Source organism: Carassius auratus, chromosome 18 (genome assembly GCF_003368295.1).
Source record: "Carassius auratus strain Wakin chromosome 18, ASM336829v1, whole genome shotgun sequence".
Classification (NCBI taxonomy): domain Eukaryota; kingdom Metazoa; phylum Chordata; class Actinopteri; order Cypriniformes; family Cyprinidae; genus Carassius; species Carassius auratus.
This window is the reverse complement of record NC_039260.1, coordinates 19,387,176-19,411,238: the sequence shown is the minus strand read 5'-3', so window position 1 is coordinate 19,411,238 and position 24,063 is coordinate 19,387,176. Positions and strand designations below refer to the sequence as shown.

The window sequence follows — 24,063 nt, the reverse complement described above, 5'->3', positions numbered from 1 at the left end:
ATGGGACGGATTGGCTTGGTTTTATCACTGTTAGCGTATGTGAGTATTTGTTGAAAGGAACCCTTGAGATACAAAATACATGTTACATGCAAAATCCCTATTTCATTATACACTGTAATGTAGAGTCTGAGGTGCTGTTTGCGTCTTGTATTAAGATGCATTTTGGCACAATAGATTAATGTTGGAATTGATTGTTTTTGTGCGCTTCCTCAAAACACACTTCCCAAAATGCTCACATATTAGGTCAGTGGGCAGAGAGTAGGTGGCCTTTTGAGGCTATTTGAACACATTCAACCATTTGAGCCTTTACACTACTAATGTTATCCTAGTCAAATTAGTTTTCTACTCTGAATCCAATCGAAAGAGGAAAGTTCAAAATGTTTTATACCCTATTCACATCTATATTCAATGTCCTTCTTTGTGATTATTTTTTTTTTTTTTTTTTTATGAAAATGCATCTTAATGCCAGAAAACGATGTTAGAGTAATAATGTATGGTCACATTAGTGAAATCTCTGCAAAATATTGAGGGATAAAAAGGTCCAGAAATGTAATATACTAGTCAGATATAATGCATGTTTTATAAATGATTAAAAAATAGCATGTACTGCACAGCTAAATGCAATAATCTTATGTAATGTCAAATATTTCCAAGTGAAACTGTAGGGGGAAAAAATAGTGTAGAATTGGATTGGATTTTGGATGTTAGATGATGAAATTGTTGGTGAGTATTGCTGTTGGTTGCATCAGGAGAAATGAAAACTTCAGAGGCAGAGAAACTTTTATTTTTTAGAGGTCTCATAATAAGGTCCCATTAATTAGGCTTAGTTAGCATTAACTAAAATGTACTATTAATCAGAAATGCATTTATAAATATTTGTTAAAGTTAGCTAATAAAAATAATAAAAATGTTTATTGCTCAGGTCAGTAAAATAACAGATACAACTCATGGTTTTAATTACTAAAAATATTATTAAATTATACTGCACACGGACATCAGATGGCAAATAATATGTTTTAATAAATAATAAATTACAATTTAATGCAGCAATTTATGTAGAGACAATTAAGTGAGCTGACCAGCATATTTTATGTTTGTCAAGATCTGATATATCAGATGATAAACTTAGAAACGATGTTCCCTTTTTTCCCTCAAAATTACAAACTGACAATTATGAATTTTACTGTAGTTAATATTTAATTTGTTTTCCTAATACTAACTGTATCCAAAGATTCTGACATGGCTGCAGGTATGGTCCTTGTGTGCTGATTCTGGAGTGATGTTCATGTTTCAGAGCCCATGCGGGTGGAGTTGAGCCCCATCCGGGTGGAGGTGACAGTGGGAGAGAGTGTGGTGCTCAGCTGTAAAGTCACTCATGACCCCTCTCTGGATGTGTCCTTCCTCTGGCTGCTCAACAATCAGCCGCTCAACACCCAGCGGGAGGGCGGTCACTTTGAGTACATCCAAACAGTAAGCAGCTTCACCACAGATGTGCTCCTGTGTACTTGTGCTGATGCTGTAGGTGACATATACTGTAGATAATGAACAGTGCATCTGTCTGATGGTCATCTGCTTGGTATCATTTGGTGTTTTTTGGATAGTAATGTCACTTGAACTATGATATTTCTTAAAGAATATGCAATACATCGGTGATAAATGATTTATCTGTGGTACAGTATGTCGATATCAGTCAGTATTAGTATTCATCAACCTGACTTGGCAGATATTAAAAATAGCTATTTTTTTAACATTCAAACAGTAAACTTTGTTTCAATTATTAACTTATATTTGCTTCTTAAGTCTTTGGCCTCTTCTATCATAATGTGTGTTGCAATGGACTTTTTCTAAACAAGTGCAATGCTATACCAGGTGAGTTACCAAGCAAGTTTACTACATCAGAAAAACCATCAAAATATACTGGTTTATAAAGGCACTATACTATAAGTGAGAGCACAGTATTGTTAGAGGAACCATGCAAAAATAAACATTTGTCAGTTTGCCCCACAACCATAATTTGTAGCTACTAGTGATAATTTTACCTATGAACTGCAGTGAATTATAGGTATATAATGGTATAGGTATAAAACAGTATGGGTGCTTTTTGTAATTTTGTTAAAACGTATGCAGTAACTGTCAGTAATGGCATTTAATCAATTATTGTCACATGATTCATTTGGATGATATTGGTAATTTTAGAGTTATTTTTATTTTTATTTTTTAACTGAAACAGTAAAAACTCTTTTTACATAATTTGCACACATTTCCTGTCAGTATCACTCAGTATAAACATTTTGTATGTTGTTTTTTCAATTCAAATTTAAATTATTTCGCTCTCTCTTTATTTATTTATTTAATTATTATTTTATAAAACCACTATATTGTTTGGTATATCTGTTTTAACTGACTTTTTAATTATTATTATTGGCTGATGGGCTGTTGCAGCATACAGGTATTGACAATAACAGTAAGGAAATATATTTTAAAACCACTGGAATTATGTCAGTACTATACATATGATAATATCATAAATTATCCAGTACCAGTAGGAAATCATATGTGAAGTGAGAACCCCCCCAGGTCCAAGTGTTAAAGTCTCTACATACACTCTCTTTGTACATCACAAAAGCAGACACACAAAATTAAAGGTTCTAATGATATTTTACTGATAATTGTTTATCTTTTTTAGTTTTTTTTTTTTTAGTTTTTTTAGTTTAACTTCTTTCATGGTTATTTGAAAACAGTATTATAACTCTATCTTCAATCTGTTGCTCCTGAACAGATGGAGTCACAGTTACTTATTTTAGGGATGCCACATTGCACCGAATCCTGCTTTAACTGGAGTGAGAATCAATCCAGTGAAAGGTCAGCCAGGACCGTATGTCATCATGATGAAAGACCCGCTGTGAATCACACCATCATGTTTATCAGAGTCTCAGAGGAGCAGCAGCTCCACACACCCTCCGCCCTTCCTGCAGGATTGACAACACTCTGATTAGAACACATCAGCAGGCATTCTGCCACCACAAAACTGCCCACTGACGTGATTTCACAAGGCTGCATTTGAACAGTAATATTGCAAAATATGTTACATTTGAAATGAAATGGTTAATTGTATCAAACATTTGACCAGTATTGTATATAACAGTTCGCTGTATTGAAATATTGCTAAATATTATGCATTAGCAAACTACACATTTTCAGTCTAGCCGAGTACTGGACAAATAGTCAACCATCATGGCCCATACCTTAAGAGCATTCAGCACTATGTTAGTCCCTGGCTTTTTGAATATCGTACACACACACAAAAAAAGATCTTTCTTAAAATGGCAAGCTCTAATTTGATTGGCTGGCTTTGAAAATAACATAAACCGCTTGTTCACTACTCCAACATGAATTCGCCTCATCTCATGCTTGCATTCATGTAACTCCTAATGGGGATGGCTCACTCCTCAGCACCAGCTACGACTGACACAATTAAGTTCAAACCATCTTTTGTCCTCTTACTATCAGATTATACTCATACTGAAGTCTTCCCTCCGGCTGACAACAACATTTGGTTCGTTCGTCACAGTTACACATTCAAGTGCAGCGTTAGCCAGGGTTTAGGAGATGTTATATTCGATTAGCCCACAATGTGTTTAATTGCTAATTGGCACAGCAGCTAATTGGGTTTTGGGTTGTTTTGAAAGTAATTCATGTAAAATGAGCTGATTAAAGCTGGTGTTTATTGATCCTTTTTGCCATAAATTAGCCAATGCTTTCATCCACATCAACATGCAAATTAGATTTAAAAAAAAAATCATTTACATTGCAATTTGTACATTTTGTTGTGTTTTGAAGTACCTCATTTCAAATTGGATTCAAAATCAGGTATTATACTGGAAATAAACTCAATTCTGTTCAGTTCTGAATGACACACAACCCACACTGATGTAAGAAGTACCAAAACGTTTCTAAGAATGAACTAGTACAGATGATATTTCATATTTTATATTAATAAGTTGGTAAGTGTATCAGTAGTCAGATGCTTACAAATTAGGCACTTGACTAGAGTTCATTCCACCCTCGAGGGGATCAGCATTTCTGTTTGCATTAGCCATGTAAAATTGATTACTTTATTTTTACATGTTCTCATGTAGTTGTTAGTTTTTCAGTGCTAATGAATACTTTATAAGTCACTTGTACCACACGATGTTCTCATGAACCCCAGAAAATGTCTGCTCAGCAAACACACTCAAGAGTAGGAAGAATTTACTAAAATATTAATAGTGCTTTTTTTTCATGGAAAAGTTGAAAAGAGAGAGTTTTTGGATTTGTCAGATTATATTGCATAAAGAACTTAATGGCACAAATCTTTTTTATACTGAGAAGTACTGAAGAACTATTGTTTTTGTAATAGAAAAAGAAGAAGCTTTTTATGTTTCCAATAACCCCATATTCATCCATTATTCATTATTTATATATATATATATATATAAACTATAATTTACTTCTTTCTTTGATATATTTATGTATTTATTTAAAGCAGAATATTCCTCACAGGTAGCATATATTTGTTGAGACAGTGCATGGCAGATAGTGGTGCAGCACCCAGCTGTCTGATTCATGTGCTGTAATTTTAATCAGCCCCTGTACTAAAGAGCTGCCTGTAGACCTTGAATTATTTGCAGTCTCGCCTGGGGCGTTTCTCATTTCCAGAGAGGAGCAGATTGAGGAAAGTAATGGTGCGCGTGCTCTTAAACTGAACAGGAATCTCTTAATCCACACAAGCCAATAGAGGCTACAGCAGCTAGCAGCCCATTGCTCAAGTGTCAAGCACCGCACAGAGCTCCATTTCTCTCTTGCCCTCACTTCTCTGTTTTTCTTTGTGCTTTCTCTATTTTCTCCCCATTTAGCAGTCCTCCACAGCAGACCTGATGATCAGGAGCATCCTCCTGAAGCATGCTGGGAAATATGGCTGCCGTGCTCAGACGAGTGCAGACAGCATGCTTGCAGAAGCTGAGCTGCTTGTTAGAGGTGAGTGCGCCAAAAACAAGCTTTTGGTAAGTTGCAGTTCATACCGAAAAACTGTGATTACAGCCGTTTACAAATAACATGAAATCAAATTTGACCCTGTTGACTTTCTGTATAAATTTCCCCTTGTTTTATTGATTCATGATTTATTTCTCTGCATTATTCAAAAGAAACAGGTGTTTGTTTTCTGAATGTTTAATCTCAACATTATCCAGTTAAGAAATATTTTATTTTCCAATTATTTTACCAAGGTTGTGTAAATATTACACATTGACTTTATACAGTTCAGTCATTTCTCGATAGTTCAAATCTGTAAAAAAAAAAAAAAATGTTTAAATGTTTTTTTTATGGTAATTCATTAAAGTGTAATAACTTTATGTGACTCTAAAATTGGTTTTCAACCAGAGGGGCCTAGAAAACGTCCAAGGGGGTCACTTAATTAAAACGCTAAATCACAAAGAATAATATGGAGCCAAAAGAGTCTCAATAAAGATAAATGCACACACTACATTCACATATGCACACACAGGATTCATACATGCACACACATGATTCATAAATACACACACAGGATACACAAATGTGCACAAAATTTACATATGCACACACAAAATTTAAAAAGCACAGAAGATTCACAAATGCATACAAAATTCAGAAATGCACACAAAATTCAGAAATACACACACAATTTTGAAATGCAAACAACATTTACAAATGCACTCAAGATTCACAGGCAGGGGCGTAGCACCAAATTTTGGGCCCTGGGTACAAACCATCTTGCTGGGCCCCCTTACCAAATACCATAGTGATACCAATGGGTGGGATATTTTGAAGAAAGTCGGTAACCAAACGACTGATGGACCCCATTGACTTTCATAGTAGGAAAAAAAAAATACTATGGAAGTCAATGAGGACCAGCAACTGTTTAATTGCCAACCTTCTTTAAATTATCTTCTTTTGTGTTTAGCAGGAGAAAGGAAACCATACAGGTTTGGAACAACTTGAGGGAGAGTAAATGATGACAGAATTTTAATTTTTGGGTGAACTGCCCCTTTAAAGTTTAAATGTGTACAATAACAATGTACCCATTTTGCTTATTTCCTCTTAACACTTAATTACTAATTACTAAGTGTTAAAACAGGCAATTCCGCTAAAAGCTCACCTTGTCTTACTATCACATCCACCTCAATGTCACTGCTTTCACCTGGTCATGATGAGGGGCCTGCTGCTGCAGGGTCTGAAACTGAAATATATGGCTTCAAATGGTTGCTAAAATATCCTTTATTGTCATAATACCTTTTTTAAAGTGTAGGCTAAGTACAAGTTAATTGCTGATTAATTGTCTGTTTAAAATAAATGCAGACTATAGAATCACAGGGTACACTAACCACCAAACTAGACATTCAGTCTTTACGTTTTAAAATAAGTAATTTTCAATCATTAAGATGTGCATTAAACTGATAACAATCATGACAATGCGGTAAAATAGGCGCTAACGATCTGTGTTTTCGCGCGTGTTAGATTTTGACAATGGAGGGAAATATACAGTGTTTTCATGTAAACTTCTGACTCTGGGGACAACTCCTCCAAGAGTAGATATTTATGTTAAAACAATGTCAATGCTCGATTATGCATTTGGAGCTCACCTTTCTTTTCAAAAAACTGAGTGAGCAACTGCTTGCCCTCATTTGCCTTTCTCTCTTTAATCTTCGTTTTTGAGCCCCTGATTTTCCTTTCTTAAGGAAAGACATGACTCTTCCCCTGTCTTCTTAGATCATATCACGGCTAACTCCAGCTCCTGTTTTATTTTACTGTCTATGCTCCTGTCTCATTAACTGATTCACCGCTGGTCCGCAGCTGAAGCACCTGAACTGCGGGTCGTACCATTTACATTGATTCGAGAGGGGTGGTGGGGCCCTGCACAGAATGAAAATGACTTTGTTATACCAAACCAGTGCCTAACTACAAGTTTAGTTTTGCACAGGAGCTTTTTTATTTGTACATAAATGCTATACAAATGTTAGTGCATGTATATGTATGTATAGAAAACTGACTTTTAAGGCCACCCCCCCCCCCCCCCCCCTTGCCTCGGGCCCTGGGTACTCGGTACCCTTTACCCCCAGTCCGATGCCCCTGTGCACAGGACAAGATTCAGAAATGTATTTCTAATGCACACACACATATATCTTGATTTACAAACTGCTTGCGGTCTGTGAACTTCACTGCATTTGTGTGTGAATTTTGAGACTCCTCTGACTTGGCTCTACACACACACAAATGCATGGAATGATCAGCAACCAATCAGATGTCTCCCTTCTTTTAGCCAATCACAAGAACGCACTCCACGTGGTTGTTTACTTATAAGCCAATCACATGAACGCGTTCACACAGCCTATTTATGAAATTGTATGGAAATACAGATGTTTATATTACAATTCAGGTTTATTTTTTATTATTTTTTACAAAATTTAAATTTAAAAATGTCTCAATACATATAGCCCAGACTGTGACTGCAGAAAAAAAGTTAACCATGGATTCATAAATTTGCAATAGGCAATTATTTCATTTTATTGAAATATTTTAATGAAAGTAAAAATTACACCTTTTTGAATATTTTAAGTATATCTAAATATTCTTTTGGATGCAATATAGAAGTCACTTTAATTATAATATTCGGTCCCTACATGAAGAGAGAGTCAGTGGTCCGCTGAGAGAGGAAAGTGACTCTCCGGCTGCGCAAAGTGAGTCGCCGCTGCGTGAGGAAAGGGAATCGTTCGCTCAACTTCGCTGGGTGAGGAAAGTGAATCGTTCGCTGAGGAAAGTGAGTCGTCCTCTGCGTGAGGAAAGTGAGTCGTTCACTGCGAGAGGAAAGTGACTCCCCGGCTGCGGAAAGTGGGTGTCCGGCTGCGCAAAGTGAGTCGCCGCTGCATGAGGTAAGTGAGTCGTTCGCTAAGGAAAGTGAGTCGTTCGCTGCGTGAGGAAAGTGAATCGTTCGCTGAGGAAAGTGAGTCGTTCGCTGATTGAGGAAAGTGAGTTGTTCGCTGAGGAAAGTGAGTCGTTCGCTGATTGGCTTATAGGTAAACAATCCCCCACGTGGGGTGCATACTTGTGATTGGCTCAAACAAGGGAGATATCTGATTGGTTGCAGATCATTCCCTGTTTAAAAAAAGGCGTTTGTGTGTCAAGCCAAGTCAGAGGAGTCTCAAAATTCACACACAAATGCAGTGAAGTTCACAGACCGCAAGCAGTTTGTAAATCAAGATATATGTGTGTGTGCATCAGAAATACATTTCTGAATCTTGTCCTGTGCATTTGTGAATCTTGAGTGCATTTGTAAATGTTGTTTGCATTTCTGAATTGTGTGTGCATTTCTGAATTTAGTGTGCATTTCTGAATTTTGTAAGCATTTGTGAATCTTCTGTGCTTTTTAAATTTTGTGTGTGCATTTGTGAATTTTGTGCGCATTTGTGTATCCTCTGTGTGTATTTATGAATTATGTGTGTGCATGTATGAATCCTGTGTGTGCATATGTGAATGTAGTGTGTGCATTTATCTTTATTGATACTCTTTTGGCTCCATAGAATTAAGATGTTAACTGAAGTAACATATATTTTTGCCCTCAATAACTATTTTCATTGAAAATTATTCGGAATCAAAATCTTGAATATTATAGAATATCATAATATAAAATATTACAGAAAAAAATCATGATTAATTCATTAAATATCAACAATCCTAGCTTCTGTTAATTAAAAAAGTTTGAGAACAAGGCCTTTGAAACAGGAAGGTTGACAACCACTACTTAAGACTTAAAATACTTTTATTTCTTGCTGCATATTAATGTTAACAAATGATTAACTATAAATATTCGTAACTAAATATACTGTTTTCTTGGAGCCGGATCACCTTATGGTTGCTAACTAATTGTAAATGTTGTTTTATATTTAACGAAGAGCTTCTGCACTTTATAATCACAAGTAATTTCCTCCTATAAGAAGTTACAGCTTTTTAATTAATAAACAGCTTCTATTAACAGCGTTATTCTTCTACAAAACCTCACTTCCAGTCATTAACATATCTGTGCCTCAAAAGTCCTTGGCATACAAAGAAATGTATTGTCTGCACTAGCTGACCTTCAGCCACTTGTGTTTATAATGTTGGCCGAACCGCTTCCATATGTGCACTGCTTCCTTTCAGACAAGAAAATCCTAGTGTGGTCTCCATCCAAACGTAAAACAGAAACCTCTTCTGCTGCTGCCATGGTGAATGCGCCATGCATATTATTATCCTCAATTGCAAAGGCACCCTTCAGTCCAACCTTTTAACACATCTCTTTTCAAACTACACAGAATATTGACTTTCATTAGACAAAGCAGCTGTCAGCCTCCCTGTTACAACTCTTTCCTCTTCAGCCAGTCGTTGATTCGGAAGGCTGAGAAATGTGCATAAAAACACAGTTTAAGACAGATAAACCTTTCACCATTCAACCATGCCTAAGAGACAGACTACACATAATAGACAAGAAGAGGAAAGAGAGTGAGTTCTTTAATCAGTGTGAAATCCAGATATCATTCCATGCTCAAGAAAGTCTTTTTAGAGATTGAGTGGAATTGAATTCTACATGTATACACATACACAACATTTCTTGACATCTCAGTCATTAGTCTCAGCCTCAAACGTCACGCCTACGGTCCGTCTGATAAATATGGGACACAAAAGTGGAAACACTTCAGGAGTTTCAAGTCGTCATCAAATTGGTTGAACTATATAGGATTTCCGGGAGATGTTTTTTGAAAGAAGAATCTCACCAAGGCAGCATTTATTTGAGATATAAAAAAACAAACAAAAAAAAACAAAAACAAAGGAGTATTGGCTGCTGAAAATTTAACTTTGCCATTACAGAACTCATTAACAGATACTTTAAAATACATTAAAAAAGAAAATAGTTCTTCCAACATGTTGCTATTTCACAGTATCACCGTTTTAGTTTTGATTAAATATCAATATTTACAGTAATCAAATGGATGCACTCTTAGTGAGCAGAAAGTGCATCTTTGAAAAATAGCATAATGTGCATGAAAACTCTAGTAAAAATGTTTGTATATTTAAAATACATTTATGCCATACTAAATATAGTTCAAATCTATTTACATATTTACTGATATTTCGCTCTAAACTTACAGTATATAATTATAATTAAACTTTATCTGGTGCACTACTTGTGCACAATGCACATTTCTTAATATTAAGCCTTAAATGTGTTTAAATGTAAGTATTAATTAGGATTGTATGATCTTTGTATAATTTTGGTCTTTAAATGGAAGATATTTAAAGTGTACCTAAAGTACACTTTCCAATTCCACTTTAGCACAATCCGATATACTTCAGTAGATCTTCAGTTGAAGGTCAGAACTACTTCCACACAATTAAAGTGCATTAAGTACAAAATTAGTTGTTACAATTTCGCAGACTTTAAGTTTACCAGTTCAGTTTACCAAAAGTACAATTCCAGTGTATTTTTCTTAAGCACCTAATATAATGTATTTGTAGTATACTTGGCTTGAAATAAATGTATTTCAGATATATCTTAATATATTTATTTTTCACTTTTTCACTGCTAGCAGCACTGTGAGACTTTTTTATAAGACTTTATAATGGCATGTGCTATGTAAGGCCCTTGACAGTTTTAAAAATGTACAGTTATTGTTTTCTTTCAATAGTTTTCTTTCTCAGAAATATGTTTTTTCTTCTTCTTCTTCTTCTGCTAAACAATCTGTACAATGTGAAACAACAGTACAATCCATTGAACACATCGTACTTCTGTCCTTCACAGTTTCATTTTCAATCCTGTCAGAATTAAAATTTTACTATGATACATTATTTAAAAGTTTTGACCAGTAATGTACATTAACTGACGCACCTGTAGATAATAATAGTGATAAAATCCTTTTGAATACTGAGAAACATGGTCCACACAATCAGTGGATAATCAGGGTAAAGAAGTCCAGATGTTATTATTAAATCACTGGAAGAAATAATCATAAGTAAAAAATGAATAAATAAATAAATAAGTAAAGTCTGTTACATGTATCCTTCAGTTTAGTTTGACTCAGTGGTGGCTTTTGTTTCCAGGCCCTCCTGGACCTCCTGGAGTGGTGATTGTAGAGGAGATCACAGATACCACGGCGACGTTGTCATGGAGCCATGGAGTTGACAATCACAGTCCAATCACCACCTACAATGTACAGGCACGAAGCCCAGTCTCTTTGGGCTGGCAAACAGTAAAAACCGGTAATCGCTTACATACACATTAATGTCACAGTGTGTGTGTGTGTTAAAGTGATGCAAGTTACGAGCAGTTCAGATTTTATTCAAACAATCTAATAAACAATTCAAGTCAAGTTTAGTGCTCTTTTTACAATACAAATCGTTGCAAAACAAGTTTACAGAAAATTGAGTTTCTACAATATTTAGTAGTAGCTTATCAGTGGTGACTGTTAGTTTATGTACATATGGCAGAAATGTATCATAATCAAACAGATGATGAACACTATTAACAGCAATTTTTTATATGATGCAATCAAACATCTCAGGTGTTCTGGATCCAGACTGAAGCTTGTTTAAATCCTAGTTACCACGGGATCTCAATCCTGTGGCAGAAACAGAGAAACAAATAGAGACACAATTAGCATAGCTTTTGTTCCAACAAAGTAAAATTAATTTGTTTAAACCAAGCTGAAAAATAATAATGTGCATTTGATCAGATTTAACTGCAGTTCAAGATTATGAGATGCATTATTTGAATTGCTGGCCAAAACGATGTGTCTTTAATCTAGATTTAATGAGAGTGTGTCTGAACCCCGAAAGCTAGCAGGAAGGCTATTCTAGAGTTTGGGAGCCAAATGCGAAATGGCTTTACCGACTTTAGTGGACCTTAGTGCTATCCTAGGTACTACCAAAAGTCCAGAAGTTTTGTGACCTTAGGGAGCGTGATGTATTGTAGCATTGTAGAAGCATTGTTTTGGACCAGTAAGTAATATCTCTGTCTTATCAGAATTTAGTAGGAGAAAATTAGTGGTCATCCAATCTTAAAAATTTTTAATACACTCTGTTAGCTTAGTTAATTTAGAAGATTCATCTGATTTTGTTGAGATATATTGTTGAGTTATCATCAGCATAACAGTGGAAACTAATCCCATATTTTCTTATAATATTACCAAGGGGCAACATGTATATTAAAAATAGCAGAGGGCCTAGGACAGATCCTTGTGACACCCCATATTGTACTGGTGATAACTGAGATGACTTTTTTTTTTTTAAATAAACAGAGTGGTAGTGATCGGACAGGTAGGATCTAAACTATCTTAGAGCCTGCCCTTGAATACCTGTATAGTTTTGTAATCGATTTATGAGTATGTCATGATCTATAGTGTTGAACATGCAGCCTTGGTCTGATGCTAGAAGCAAGTAATTTGTACTTTTAACAAATGTAATTTCTGTGCTATGGTGGGGCCTGACACCTAACTGAAATTGACGATCATTGTTATATTGTATGTGATATATAGCAGTCATTATGCAGTCTTCAGTGTCATCAAAAATCATTCTAATATGGATTTGTTTCTCAAGAAACATTTCATATTATCATTTTTTTTAATAGTTCTACTCAGCAAGGAGAAATAAATGCTGTTCTTTTTATTTATCAAGGAGTCTTGAAATGTACTATAAAAATGTACTATGGTTCCATGAAGAAAAAAAAAACAATACTCACAATTATCACAATAATTCTGTTTTACTATAGTTTTATTTAATAAATGCAGCCTTGAGCATAAAAGCTCAAGATCACAAGATACTTCTTTCAAAATAATTGAATACACTGTATATAATTCCGTATGGGTTAGTATTGGACCCATATTGAACTTACATCAAATTCAATGTGAAATGTAAAGTTTTAATGTTCACTGACTGTCAAATTCTCCTATATTTCTTGTAATATAAGATCTCTCTTCAAACCTTTGGCTTTCAGCATATGACTGCTAACAGTGTCACTGAATGCAGACTCAAGCACTGGGAGTTGACTTTTCCTCCCATCTGTTTGTAAGGATGTGTGACAAGAGCCCAGTGGGCCTCAAATTAAATGTCTGTTTTGCTTTTTTAAATGTCACTGGCTGAAATCTGATGGCAAATTAATCTGAAGGTCATTAGTAGGTTAAACTTACCATCATTTTGAATTGCGTGATTCTCATGAGTCATACCGTTATCTCAAAATTTAATAAAACAAAAGACATTTTACATAAAGAACATACTATCGTTATACTATATATATATATATATATATATATATATATATATATATATATATATATATATATATATAATCTAGACACATTCCTGACATGATTTTTGAAATTCACCCAATTATCTAGCTCAGATTTTTTAGTAATTTGTCAGATAAACAAGATTCATAATTTAGTTTTTTAGTTTTTTTTTTTTATTGCTATCAGGAGTTATAGCTTTATTTTGGGAACCTTGACTGTAACATCACTTGTAATTATCTGCTATTATCCAAAGGCAACAGCTTTTTGTGTCATCTTTTCAAACATTAGCAGTCTGAGTTGGATAATAGCTAAATTTTATGCAATGATGTCAACTTTTTAAGGATGAATCATTCTTTTCAGTTTGAACATTCCACAGGAATGACAGTAAGACAGATAAGGCACAATTATTGTGTACACAATGCTGTAAGTACTGAACCAAGAGGGAGAAAAGAAAACCTTTACTTTGGAGTGTTTAAACACCGCTACCACTTCATGTTTTTTACTCTGCATCCCTCTTCAAAGTCATTCATTTCCAATAAGAGATTTGAGGCGACATGAGCAACAAAGACCATTGGGTATGCAACAAACTTTAGCAGCGTTTGACTTTTGTAATTACACAGTGACTCAGTGTGTTGTAGAGTTCAGACAGCAAATTCGTACTAGTATGCTAAATAATTTACTTTAAAAGAGTATACTTTCGTGCAAACTTAATGTTTCCAAACACCTTTTAACCCACTTAAGTAGAACTCTTTAACACACATCACAAGCACATCTTTTTATTTAATGTCTTTATTATTTGTATTGTCTTTAAAGGGGTCATGAACTGCCTTTTTTATTTATTTATGTTTTTATTTTGTACTGTTCTCTGAGGTCCACTTATAATGTTATCAATATGTTTACATCAAAAATCATAATAGTTTAGAAGTCTTATTTTTAACCCCCCTCATCAGAATGCTCTGTTTGAAGGGGCGTGGCAGATTGTAGACTTAGTAGTAAACACCCACTGCTATGATTGGCTAGCAGTTGTGCATGTTTGACAGCATTCATCTGAAAATCCTGCGTGGAATTGTGCCTTGTTTGTAAACGAATCTGAGGTAAAAATGAAGTGAACAATGTACCAAGATCTTACTGATGTGGCGTGGAACTTTATTTTTTGAAAAAAAAATAAAGGTTATCAAATAAAGTTTATTGTTTAGTTTCTGCATAGACTTGAGTTTGCCTCTCTCATTGTTTACACATGAGTGAATCAGTGGGCGGGGCTACACAGGCATTGATTTAGAAGCAGGTGTTGATCTTCTTCTGCAGGGATGGGCTATAGTCATACTCATAGGCGTAATTTGCCGGTGGGACAGGTGGGACATGTCCCCACCACTTTGTGCAAGGGTCGATATTGTCCTTACCACTTTTTGAAAGTAATTGAAAATATCTTGCGGAGTGTAGGCTATGTATTAAAGTGAAAATAAGATCAACAAATCCTTCTTCATAATCAAATTAGTGTGATAAAAACAATAACAACAACAAAAACATTTTACTCCTTATGCATGCATAACTCGTTCAGTGCAATAACAACGTGATTTAGAGTTGTCGCACTTTTTGTTTGTCATTATAGCATTTTATTTTTTAAAAATTGAGCATTTCCTTGTGCTAAATACGCCTCCCCTACAGATTTTTCTATTCAACTATTTCAAGTTTTATTAAATTGATTAATTTAATAATATGTTAACCATACTTTAATAGGCTATATGCATTCTGCGCTCAAGCTTAGAAATAATAATAACCTGTTTTGGTTATATTTAGGCTATTAAGTGCAGGTCTCCAGACTGCGACTGGCTCAATTTTGTGAACGGTCGCACTATCACGACCTCTGCATTGTTCAATGCATAAAAGCTGCCATTTATGTTACATATGAGAAACATCAAAGGACAACTCCTTTGAACTGGGCAGCACTTCGAATGTAGAGCCTGGTTTGTACTCGTGAAGGTGCGCGTGGCAAAAATTATGATAATATTGATGATTTTCATGCTAAAGTAAAGTAAGACCACTTCTTAAACCAGAGAAGGTGAACACCTTTTTGTTCTATTTTTTTACCTCACGTTATTCTATGGAGGCTCTTTTTTATTATTATATTTTTATTAGTCATTAAGCTTTTTAGCCTAATACAGCATGTGTAGGCATATTCCATGCCTCATCTTATTTGTTTTTGTTAGTAAACGTTTTGTAAGCTAGTTTGTCATTGAATCTTACTGTTTTATTGTTGTTGTGCATTTTAATTAAAAATAACAATGAAACCATCTTTTTTTTTTCCTTAAAATGTGAAAGGTGTATAGATGTAAGCAAAACAGACAATTATCTTTTTATGTAAAACAAATCGAAATTGAAAGTGAAAGCATCCGAAGCCAGGCTTATAATATAGAAAAAGAGAACCTCCCATTCGCAAAATTAAAATCCCAAATAACACTACTGATGAAAAAGAATGTGTTGAATGAAAACCACTTTCTTTTCCATATAACTATAAACAATGATAAAAGTTAATCAGCATGCATTACAGCGGTTCTCAGTTCCTGTCCTAGCGCCCCCTGCTCTGCACATTTTGTATGTTTCTCTCATGGCTTCAGATGTTTGTTCTATTTGAATGTAAGTGCCCTGCGAAGCGGACATCACAGGATATTCCGCCATGATTCCAGCGATTGAAGCAAACGAAAATGTTCCATTTAAAATGCATTGAAGTGTGCGAGGGGTGAATTTAATATTTACCGAGGTAGCCTATATGATGTCAGACTTGTCCATGTTGATCAGCAGAAATCTGTGAAGTAATTTTCAGAAGTGAATTAATCTTCAACAGTTTTCCCCTGCTCAGGGAGTAGGGAGCAATGAACACTGTGTAGAGACCATGTCAGTGGGAACACAGTTCATGCACAGAGCTCACTTCTAACAAGCTGATTATCTGAATCAGGTTTGTTAACAAAGAGAGATATTCCAATAAAGTGGAACATTCCACCAAATGTAGTTTTGTCGGATCGGCTTTAATATAAGCTGTTATAGGTTTTTGGAAACGCAGTTTTGTAAGTCTGCTGTATCCGGACTGTAGTCCAGACTTTGAGAAGCACTGTTGCAGAGTGACAGAGTGAATCAAGCTCCTTTGTTTGGTAATCTGATGGGTGAGTCTGGATTTTGTGGTTGCTCTGAAGACATTAACTGCCTGATTGAAATGTACCAAATGTGATGTGTGGTTGAAGAGGGATATGGGGCTGTTTTGTCAGGGGATGGGCAGGGGACATGGAAGGTCCTTTTCTATCTCCGGTGAACAAATCAAGGTCCATAAAGCCATGGTTAGATGAGTTTGGTGTTGAAAACCTTGACTAGCCCTCACAAAACCCTGACCTCAACGCCATTAAACAACTTTGGGATTAAGTGGAATGAAAATTAAGAGCCAGATCTTCTTGTCCAACAACAGTGCATGACCTCACAAACGCTTTACAAATGGGCAAAAAATCACCAGAAATACTCCAAAATCTTGTGCAAAGCCTTGAAATAAGAGTGAAAGTTGTTAGACTGTAGCTGCAGATGACAGACTCCATATTAATGTTTATGTACTGTATTTATGCAGTGTTATTAAAGTCCCTGTTGATGTAATGGTAAGATGGTGTAGACACATCTTTATATGTAATTATACCCCTAATGTCTTTAAAATATAGTCAACTTAGGTAAATATACTATGCCATTTGTACTTAACTTCTATACTGTACTGTATATACTGTATTTGTGTATGTTACTTACATTTCTTAAGCCACTTATTATTATTTATTTATTATTTTTGCACCTGTAAGGACTCTCATACTGTACAATTTTTTCAAAAAGAGCCAGTGGCAATATGAATGTAGTTTTTGGCATGCCAGAAAGGCACACTACAACTACAAATGAAAAACTCAGAGGAATGCAAAGGCAATCAAGGCATGTGTGGTCAAAGAGGGACAGAAAAAAAAAAAAACGGAAAAACCTAAAGCATAAAAGTATAGAGAGGCTGAGGAAGAGAAACGGTGAGATAAGGTGGGGTAAGCCAGAGGCGGGAAAGAGAGAAATTATGTGGAGAGCACCTGGGAGTTTATCATCTCACAGTCTCACTCCTGGAGTGAGACTCTGGTCCCACAGGTTATGTACAGCCGTTAACTGTAGACAGAAGATAGCCCAGAGGTTTGGTCCGAAGCCAAGTGTGTGTCTGGACTGAAATGAGGTGTGTGGAAAGAGGAGCCAGTCTTCTGGGCAAACATAATCTTGTGTCTGGTGTCTCTTATGTATTGATTTGAGCAAATGACAGAGAGATCAAAATCTCAAATTTGCTTTACTAGAAGCGATGGAAACATTTTTCAATCTCTTATTCTTATTCTTTTAAAAATAGTACTTAGTATGGAAATAATATACTTTAAAACAATATACTCAAGTCCAAACTGAATACAATGTTTTTATTCTCTTTAGCTCCATGCTAAATTAAATAAAATAAAATCTATTATAGCGTAAATGTATGTTAAATGCATTTAACTGAGTGCAATTTTGACCCAAAAATGAAGTTTGTGTCATTAATTGCTCAACCCTAATGTCGTTCCAAACCCATTCTTCATTCATCTTTGGAACACAAATTAAGATATTTATGATGAAACCTTCCATAGAGAGCGAGGGTCCTACCATGATCAAGACACAGGAACGTAGTAAGGACGTCTTTAAATGGTCTATGTGACATCAGTGGTTCAACCGTAATTTTATGAAGCTACTTGGGTGAACTAACCCTTTAAATATTACATAAGGACATCCTTATACGTACTATTAGTAATGACATAAGTTGTAATATTGAATAACACTCTTGATAAGTGAATGTACTAATCAGTGTACATCCTTAAATTTTTATAAAAGATAAGTAAAATATAAAAGTTATGTATTAAAGTATACTTTAAAGTAAAGACTTTATTAGGGCTTTTTTTTTTTGCGTGCAGTGTATATTACAGTATATGTAAGTATTTTCATTAATTTTTATTTTATTTTTTAAGTACACTAGAAGTGCACATTTAATACAGTTAAGCACACTTCTTTTTAACAAGGGCATGGCCATCAAAATTCTGAGTTTTTAGAAAGCAGCTGTGACAGGTATTGCTGTTGAAATTGTTCTTTAAATCAGAAGCATTTTGTATTCATCGTTGTTGCAGAAATGTAATGCTTTGTTCTTAGCTGGTTAAAAAAAAGAAAAACCCAGTATTGACTTTTTATGTTGTTCAAAATCGATCTATGATGTTAGAAAACTAGATGTTGGCTCCGTTCCTCAGCTTAGCGAGCAGAAGCATGTGGAGCATCATAAGAGCACTCGATGCAAAGGCTGTTAGAAAACATAGGCAGCATAATTGTTTATTCTGGCTAAATAATAATCATGGCATGTGTTTATGCTTATAGGACATCATAATGACATGCTAATGGAAAACATTTGCACTGTTCCAAATCAGTCACTTGTAAAGTTGCATTTGAGTTTGGCTGCTGTCTTAGAAGTACAGTAGAGAACAGAAAGAAAAAGAAAGAAAAAAAAACAATTCTAAAAGAAAAAAAATCATGGATCGTGTTATATTTGGAGAATTTAACATATTAAAACTTATCTCTCCAATTTAAGGTGCCACCACTAATGTAAAAAGTTTAATTCTTATTACTCTAATACTCATAATAATAATAATTATTATTATTAGTAGTAGTAGTAGTAGTAGTAGTAGTAAAATTATTTCATGTGTTTCTTGTATTGAATTACTTTGTTTGTTTGTTTGTTTGTTTTATTACAACTTAAACTTTACTAAAAAAAAAAAAAACATGTTCACATTACCGTAATAAGACATTTTTGGTGGGGGGGGGGGGGGGTTATCAGAATGTGTAATTCTCTCTCTCTCTCTCTCTCTCTCTCTCTCTACCTTCCTCTCTATACGTATGTATTTGTATTTCACTATTTGTATTGTTTGTGTTGTGTGTATCTGTGTGTGTGTGTGTAGCTCAAGCATACTATATCACTCAACATTACTTTGAAAAGCCTCCAGTCTACAGTGATTTAATCTCAGTAGTTGTCAAATCTTAAATCTTTGCTTGTTTTTTAAGCTATATTGATTCCTCACTTGTTTTGGTACCTCTCCGCTGTGCTCCACATCCCCCTCAGATCCAGAGCCGGTGACAGGAAACATGGAATCTGCCATGGCAGTGGAGCTCAACCCCTGGGTGGAGTATGAGTTTCGGGTGGTGGCCACGAATGGCATAGGAACAGGTGACCCGAGCGCCCCCTCGAGAGCGGTCCGCACTAAGGAAGCAGGTATCTGTCACTGGTTCATTCACCCATGAATATCACTGAGCTAAACACCCTCCAAAAGAAAGGAAATCTAAACAAACAGTCTTCTCTCAAGCCTCATTTATCCTCCACTTAGGGGGTGGGGGTGGGGGGTGATCATGTAGCTGTGTGTTGTGACACATTTTTACGACTGCCGTCACCCATCTGAACATCCAGGGTGACCCTGGTTCTATTTTAATTGGAGGAGAAGTGAAAAATAAGCTGCTTACATGAATTTAAACAAGTTTTTTTGTGTTTGAGCTGAAGCAGAAAGGCACTTGTGCCCTCAGGCAAAGAGGCTGGAGAATTCTCTATTTACGGAGAACAAAACCCTTTGCTTCAAGAAACTTTGGTTCAAAAAAACATTCAGCAGGCCTGACCGATTACGCAGCAACAAAATACGAATACAATGACAGCTACTTTTTTATCATTATTTAAAGTTGATTGAATTACTGTAGTTTGTCATCATATGCCACCATTCATTTGTTTGTTTCTTAAAGGAATAGTTCTTTCATTATTTACTCTCCCTCATGCCAAAACCGATGTGCTGTTATTTTTAGCCATGGAGCCCTAAAACAAGAAATTTCTGAAGAATCTACACAGAGTATGTTAAATGTACAGTGAGTGGTGCTAAAAGTGTGTTTTTCATTACATTGGTTGTTGTAGAGTATTGTGGCAGTTTGGAAATGATATGTCCAGTGATTGGCACTGATAAAGTAAATGTTCCATTTTGTAATTTTTTTTTTTTTTTTTTTTAAATACGCCGCCTACACTAAACTTGAATCTAATTGACAGAGTTAACAAGCCTTTGTCTGTTAAATGCCTAAATATAATGTGAACGTTAAGTATTGTGCAAATGGAACTGCATAAAAATAATCATAATTTGTGTGAAAATGAATAAAAGTCGATGGTGTTTACCTACTGTCATTAATATTCAGTTTCATCTAGGAACTGCAGTAAACTGTATGTGTATGTAGGTATGTTGCTGGATTTAAAAATGAATAAATAAATGTATATAGAAACAAGTTTTTTCCCATGAGCCTTAGTTAATTTATTATCCCACAAAATAACGCCTTTGTAATTACGGATTTGTTTACATGAGTAATTGAGTAAATAAGTGATAACTTATAAATAATTATAGAATAATTATAGTATTTTACAGTTTTGGTTTAACTATTCCCATTTCGTTTTTTGTTAATTATTTCCTATGCTTGTTTGTGAGACTAAAGCTGTCAGGTGTGTTTAGTGAGTGCTATACTGTTTCTTGAATTAGTAATTCATGGTTGTGGTTTTGAGAGTTACATTCATTAATCATTAGTAGTCATTCGCAAGTAATGCACCACTCGCATTTTTGCATAGAGGTTTTAGCTACTAAAAGCTAATACTTTAATGCATTATTACATTGCAGTATTTCTGTGTCTGCAGTTCCGTCAGTAGCCCCAGCCAACGTGAGAGGGGGGAACGGCCGCAGGCATGAGCTGGTCATATCCTGGGAGGTAGGTTTGCACTCAGCATGCACAATGGACTCCCTACTGTGAACTCTTGCTATGCTAATGAATATGGCATAAAAGACTTGCAGTTCCTGGCCAAATAGATTCCCGCAGCTAATTGACTTTGAGCGTTCGTAATTGTATCCGGCTATAATTGCCACCATCGCAATTTGCCTATTGAAGGATTGCTACACTTATAGTCCCAAACCCTATAAGAACAGATGAATGACTATATTCTAAATGAAATTTTGTGCTTTGTGGGAATACTGTTGGAGGCAAAAAGGACTTCGAAGTGGTGCAGGTTTATTCCAGACCTGCTAGACACGTGTAATAGTTTGCAAGCCTTACTTCATTCAACTTATTAACATGATGTAGGCTTAATAGGAAAATGTAATATTTGAAAATGCTCACAAGTCGCTTATGCATATTCATTTATCTGTTCATGTGCAGATGTGTTGGTTTGTAACTTGAGTGTATGTCACCCAAAATTCTAATTTGAGTTTGTGTCTGTTACTTTTGCGATATGTGACATTTGGCAATTTTGGCACGTATTATGTAAAATGCTCTCCAAACATCTGAATATGCCTTCTTCACTACAATATTGTAGGTGATTTTTTTTTTTTTTTTTTGTAAGTAGGCAAATATTTGGTTGACCTAGTACAGGAGCAGTGAAGCAATTGAATTGGAAGTCAATGGCTACCAGTAACTTTTTGATTACCAACCTTCTTCAAAAGTATACTTCTGCATTATTAAGTTCTTAAACCTAAGTATAATATTGTAAAGTGTATTATTTACATAGAACTCTTTTTAAAAGTTTGCTAAAATATACTTCTTTTTCACAAAGGACTATCAAGTAGTAAAATAATACTGTTGCCTTATCTCACTTCATTCGTTTACATGCAAAATGAAAATACATATTCTTGCACAGTGCCAGGTTTGATGTCATTGACACCAAAACACAACTCAAATGTGTTGTAATCTAATTTGACACACCACTCATTTTCCAATATGTGGAATGGAGAATGAAATTTGAGAGCTGCAGCATAATGAATGGCTTCAGAAGACATATATTACACAGGTCATATACTGTTGAATATAATGTTATAATATTTTCTTTTTTGAAGCTTGACGGTTGTGGTCACTGCCTTTTATTATTTATAAAATATAAATAATGTTTGTCAAATGAGAGAGACATTCAATCTTCAAAGCGCTTGGATGTTTTTTTGAAATTCTGTTTGTTATCTGGAATTTTTAACCCTGCGGCAACATCTAGTCAGTTTTTCTGTTCTGTGTAAAGAGAATACTAGCATGCTAATGAAAAGAATCACCTTTGGTTTTGTGCACTGCTGTGAGGGGCGATATTGTGCACATAAACACACACACAAAAAAAGTGGTTTCGAGATGAAGCCAGTTAAACCTGCGATTAACTGGGGAATTGAGGAACAGATGTACGCTGAAGTGACGATATTCTTGCAGTTATTAAATACTCAGGCCCCGACTGTCACCAGGCAAATAACTTTCATATTAGCAGAACTGTACCTTAGTGAGAAATTAAATACGATAAGGCTCATTCCAGATGCAATGGAATATTTTTACCATGATGACTTTCTGAGTTTATAACCCCTTGAGGAGGTTATCACTGTAACTACAGAATAATCAGAGTTTTAATTTTGCTTTGGCAATGACAGTTCAATTATAAGCCCCTCATCGCATTCACAACATGCAGAATGTGTCTATACACTATAACGGTTTTTAGATGTTGCTTAGAGCTCTGAACACTTTGCGAGTATAGTGTTTGCCTGTTTTAAACACACGGGAGATTTCTCAAGTGTTAATTATTTGCTATGTCACTTTAAGGGATGTACTAGCAAGTATCCTGACAGGAGCTTCAGGTGCTATTTTGAGACACATAGTACATCATATTAAATTACATATCATTTAGCAGACGCTTTTAAACCAAAACGATTTGCAACGCATTAATTGGACTGTCCCCCCGGAGCCCGAGTGCTTTGCTCAAGGACATAATGGTGACTGAGCAGCTTTATGAATTTAATAATACTTCAGTTACCAAGTCTCCCATACCTGAATATAACCTTTTCTAGCACAGACACTTTACATTAACAATTAGAGTGCCACCATACTTAAACCGGTCAGTACTAACAAACACTAACAAGACCTGTTGACAATGTATGTTACTACATCTCATTTACACAACATTAAACTCTAAATGCAGGTAAATATCTGCACTGGGAAATGTATGAAACAATTTTTTATTTAGTTTTATTGGCCGGAAACTTTATGAATTCTAACAGCACATGGTTGTGAGAAAACAATATGGTTTAATGCTGTTATCAAATCACAAAGGCTGCAATGTAGTGATACATGTTGTTTTAAAAGTGAGTATTGGCCACTATTTTCAGTGTCTTGGAGCAACTCGGTTTGTTGGAAATGTTGTGACTGGATCCCCGCAGGCGTTGTGAGTTTGGGTCCATTATAGCATGCATTTAAAAAAATGCAACATGTTCCAACCATCTTCTCAAATGTTTCATGACAAATGTTCATAAATCTGTTGTCAACAAAAGAGAAGCTTTAAGGTCTACTTGCAGTTGTCTGCCAAAATAAAAACTATGTTTTAATGTTTGAAATAGAAAGTAAAACGGCCATTAAAATGAGTATTGTCATTTTACTGTTATATTTATTTATTGTATTTAATAGTTATAATGTTTTTTTTGTTTTTGTTTTACAATACAATGGTATAGTTGCTTCGTGCCCTTTCTTGAGTTGGTAAAATGCCCATTCATCTTGGGCACCACTCCACCTATGTATCCTCGGATACCTATCTAAACAGGGTATTGCTACTTGAGAACTTTTGAGACAGCTCTTTCAGCAAGCTTATGCGTAAGCT

At 35.2% G+C, this 24,063-nt stretch overlaps 1 protein-coding gene across 1 annotated transcript in view; it reads left to right on the top strand.

Annotated features, from left to right (window-relative positions):
- The window catches only part of LOC113118617 (contactin-5), a 284,385-nt gene that overhangs the window by 240,130 nt on the left and 20,192 nt on the right, over positions 1–24,063 (top strand). Inside the window, exons 14-18 of the mRNA XM_026287922.1 lie at positions 1,295–1,470; positions 4,896–5,016; positions 11,146–11,304; positions 19,504–19,653; positions 21,094–21,164. Of these exons, the coding sequence (XP_026143707.1) occupies positions 1,295–1,470; positions 4,896–5,016; positions 11,146–11,304; positions 19,504–19,653; positions 21,094–21,164 (677 nt within the window). The remainder of the gene's footprint in view (positions 1–1,294; positions 1,471–4,895; positions 5,017–11,145; positions 11,305–19,503; positions 19,654–21,093; positions 21,165–24,063) is intronic.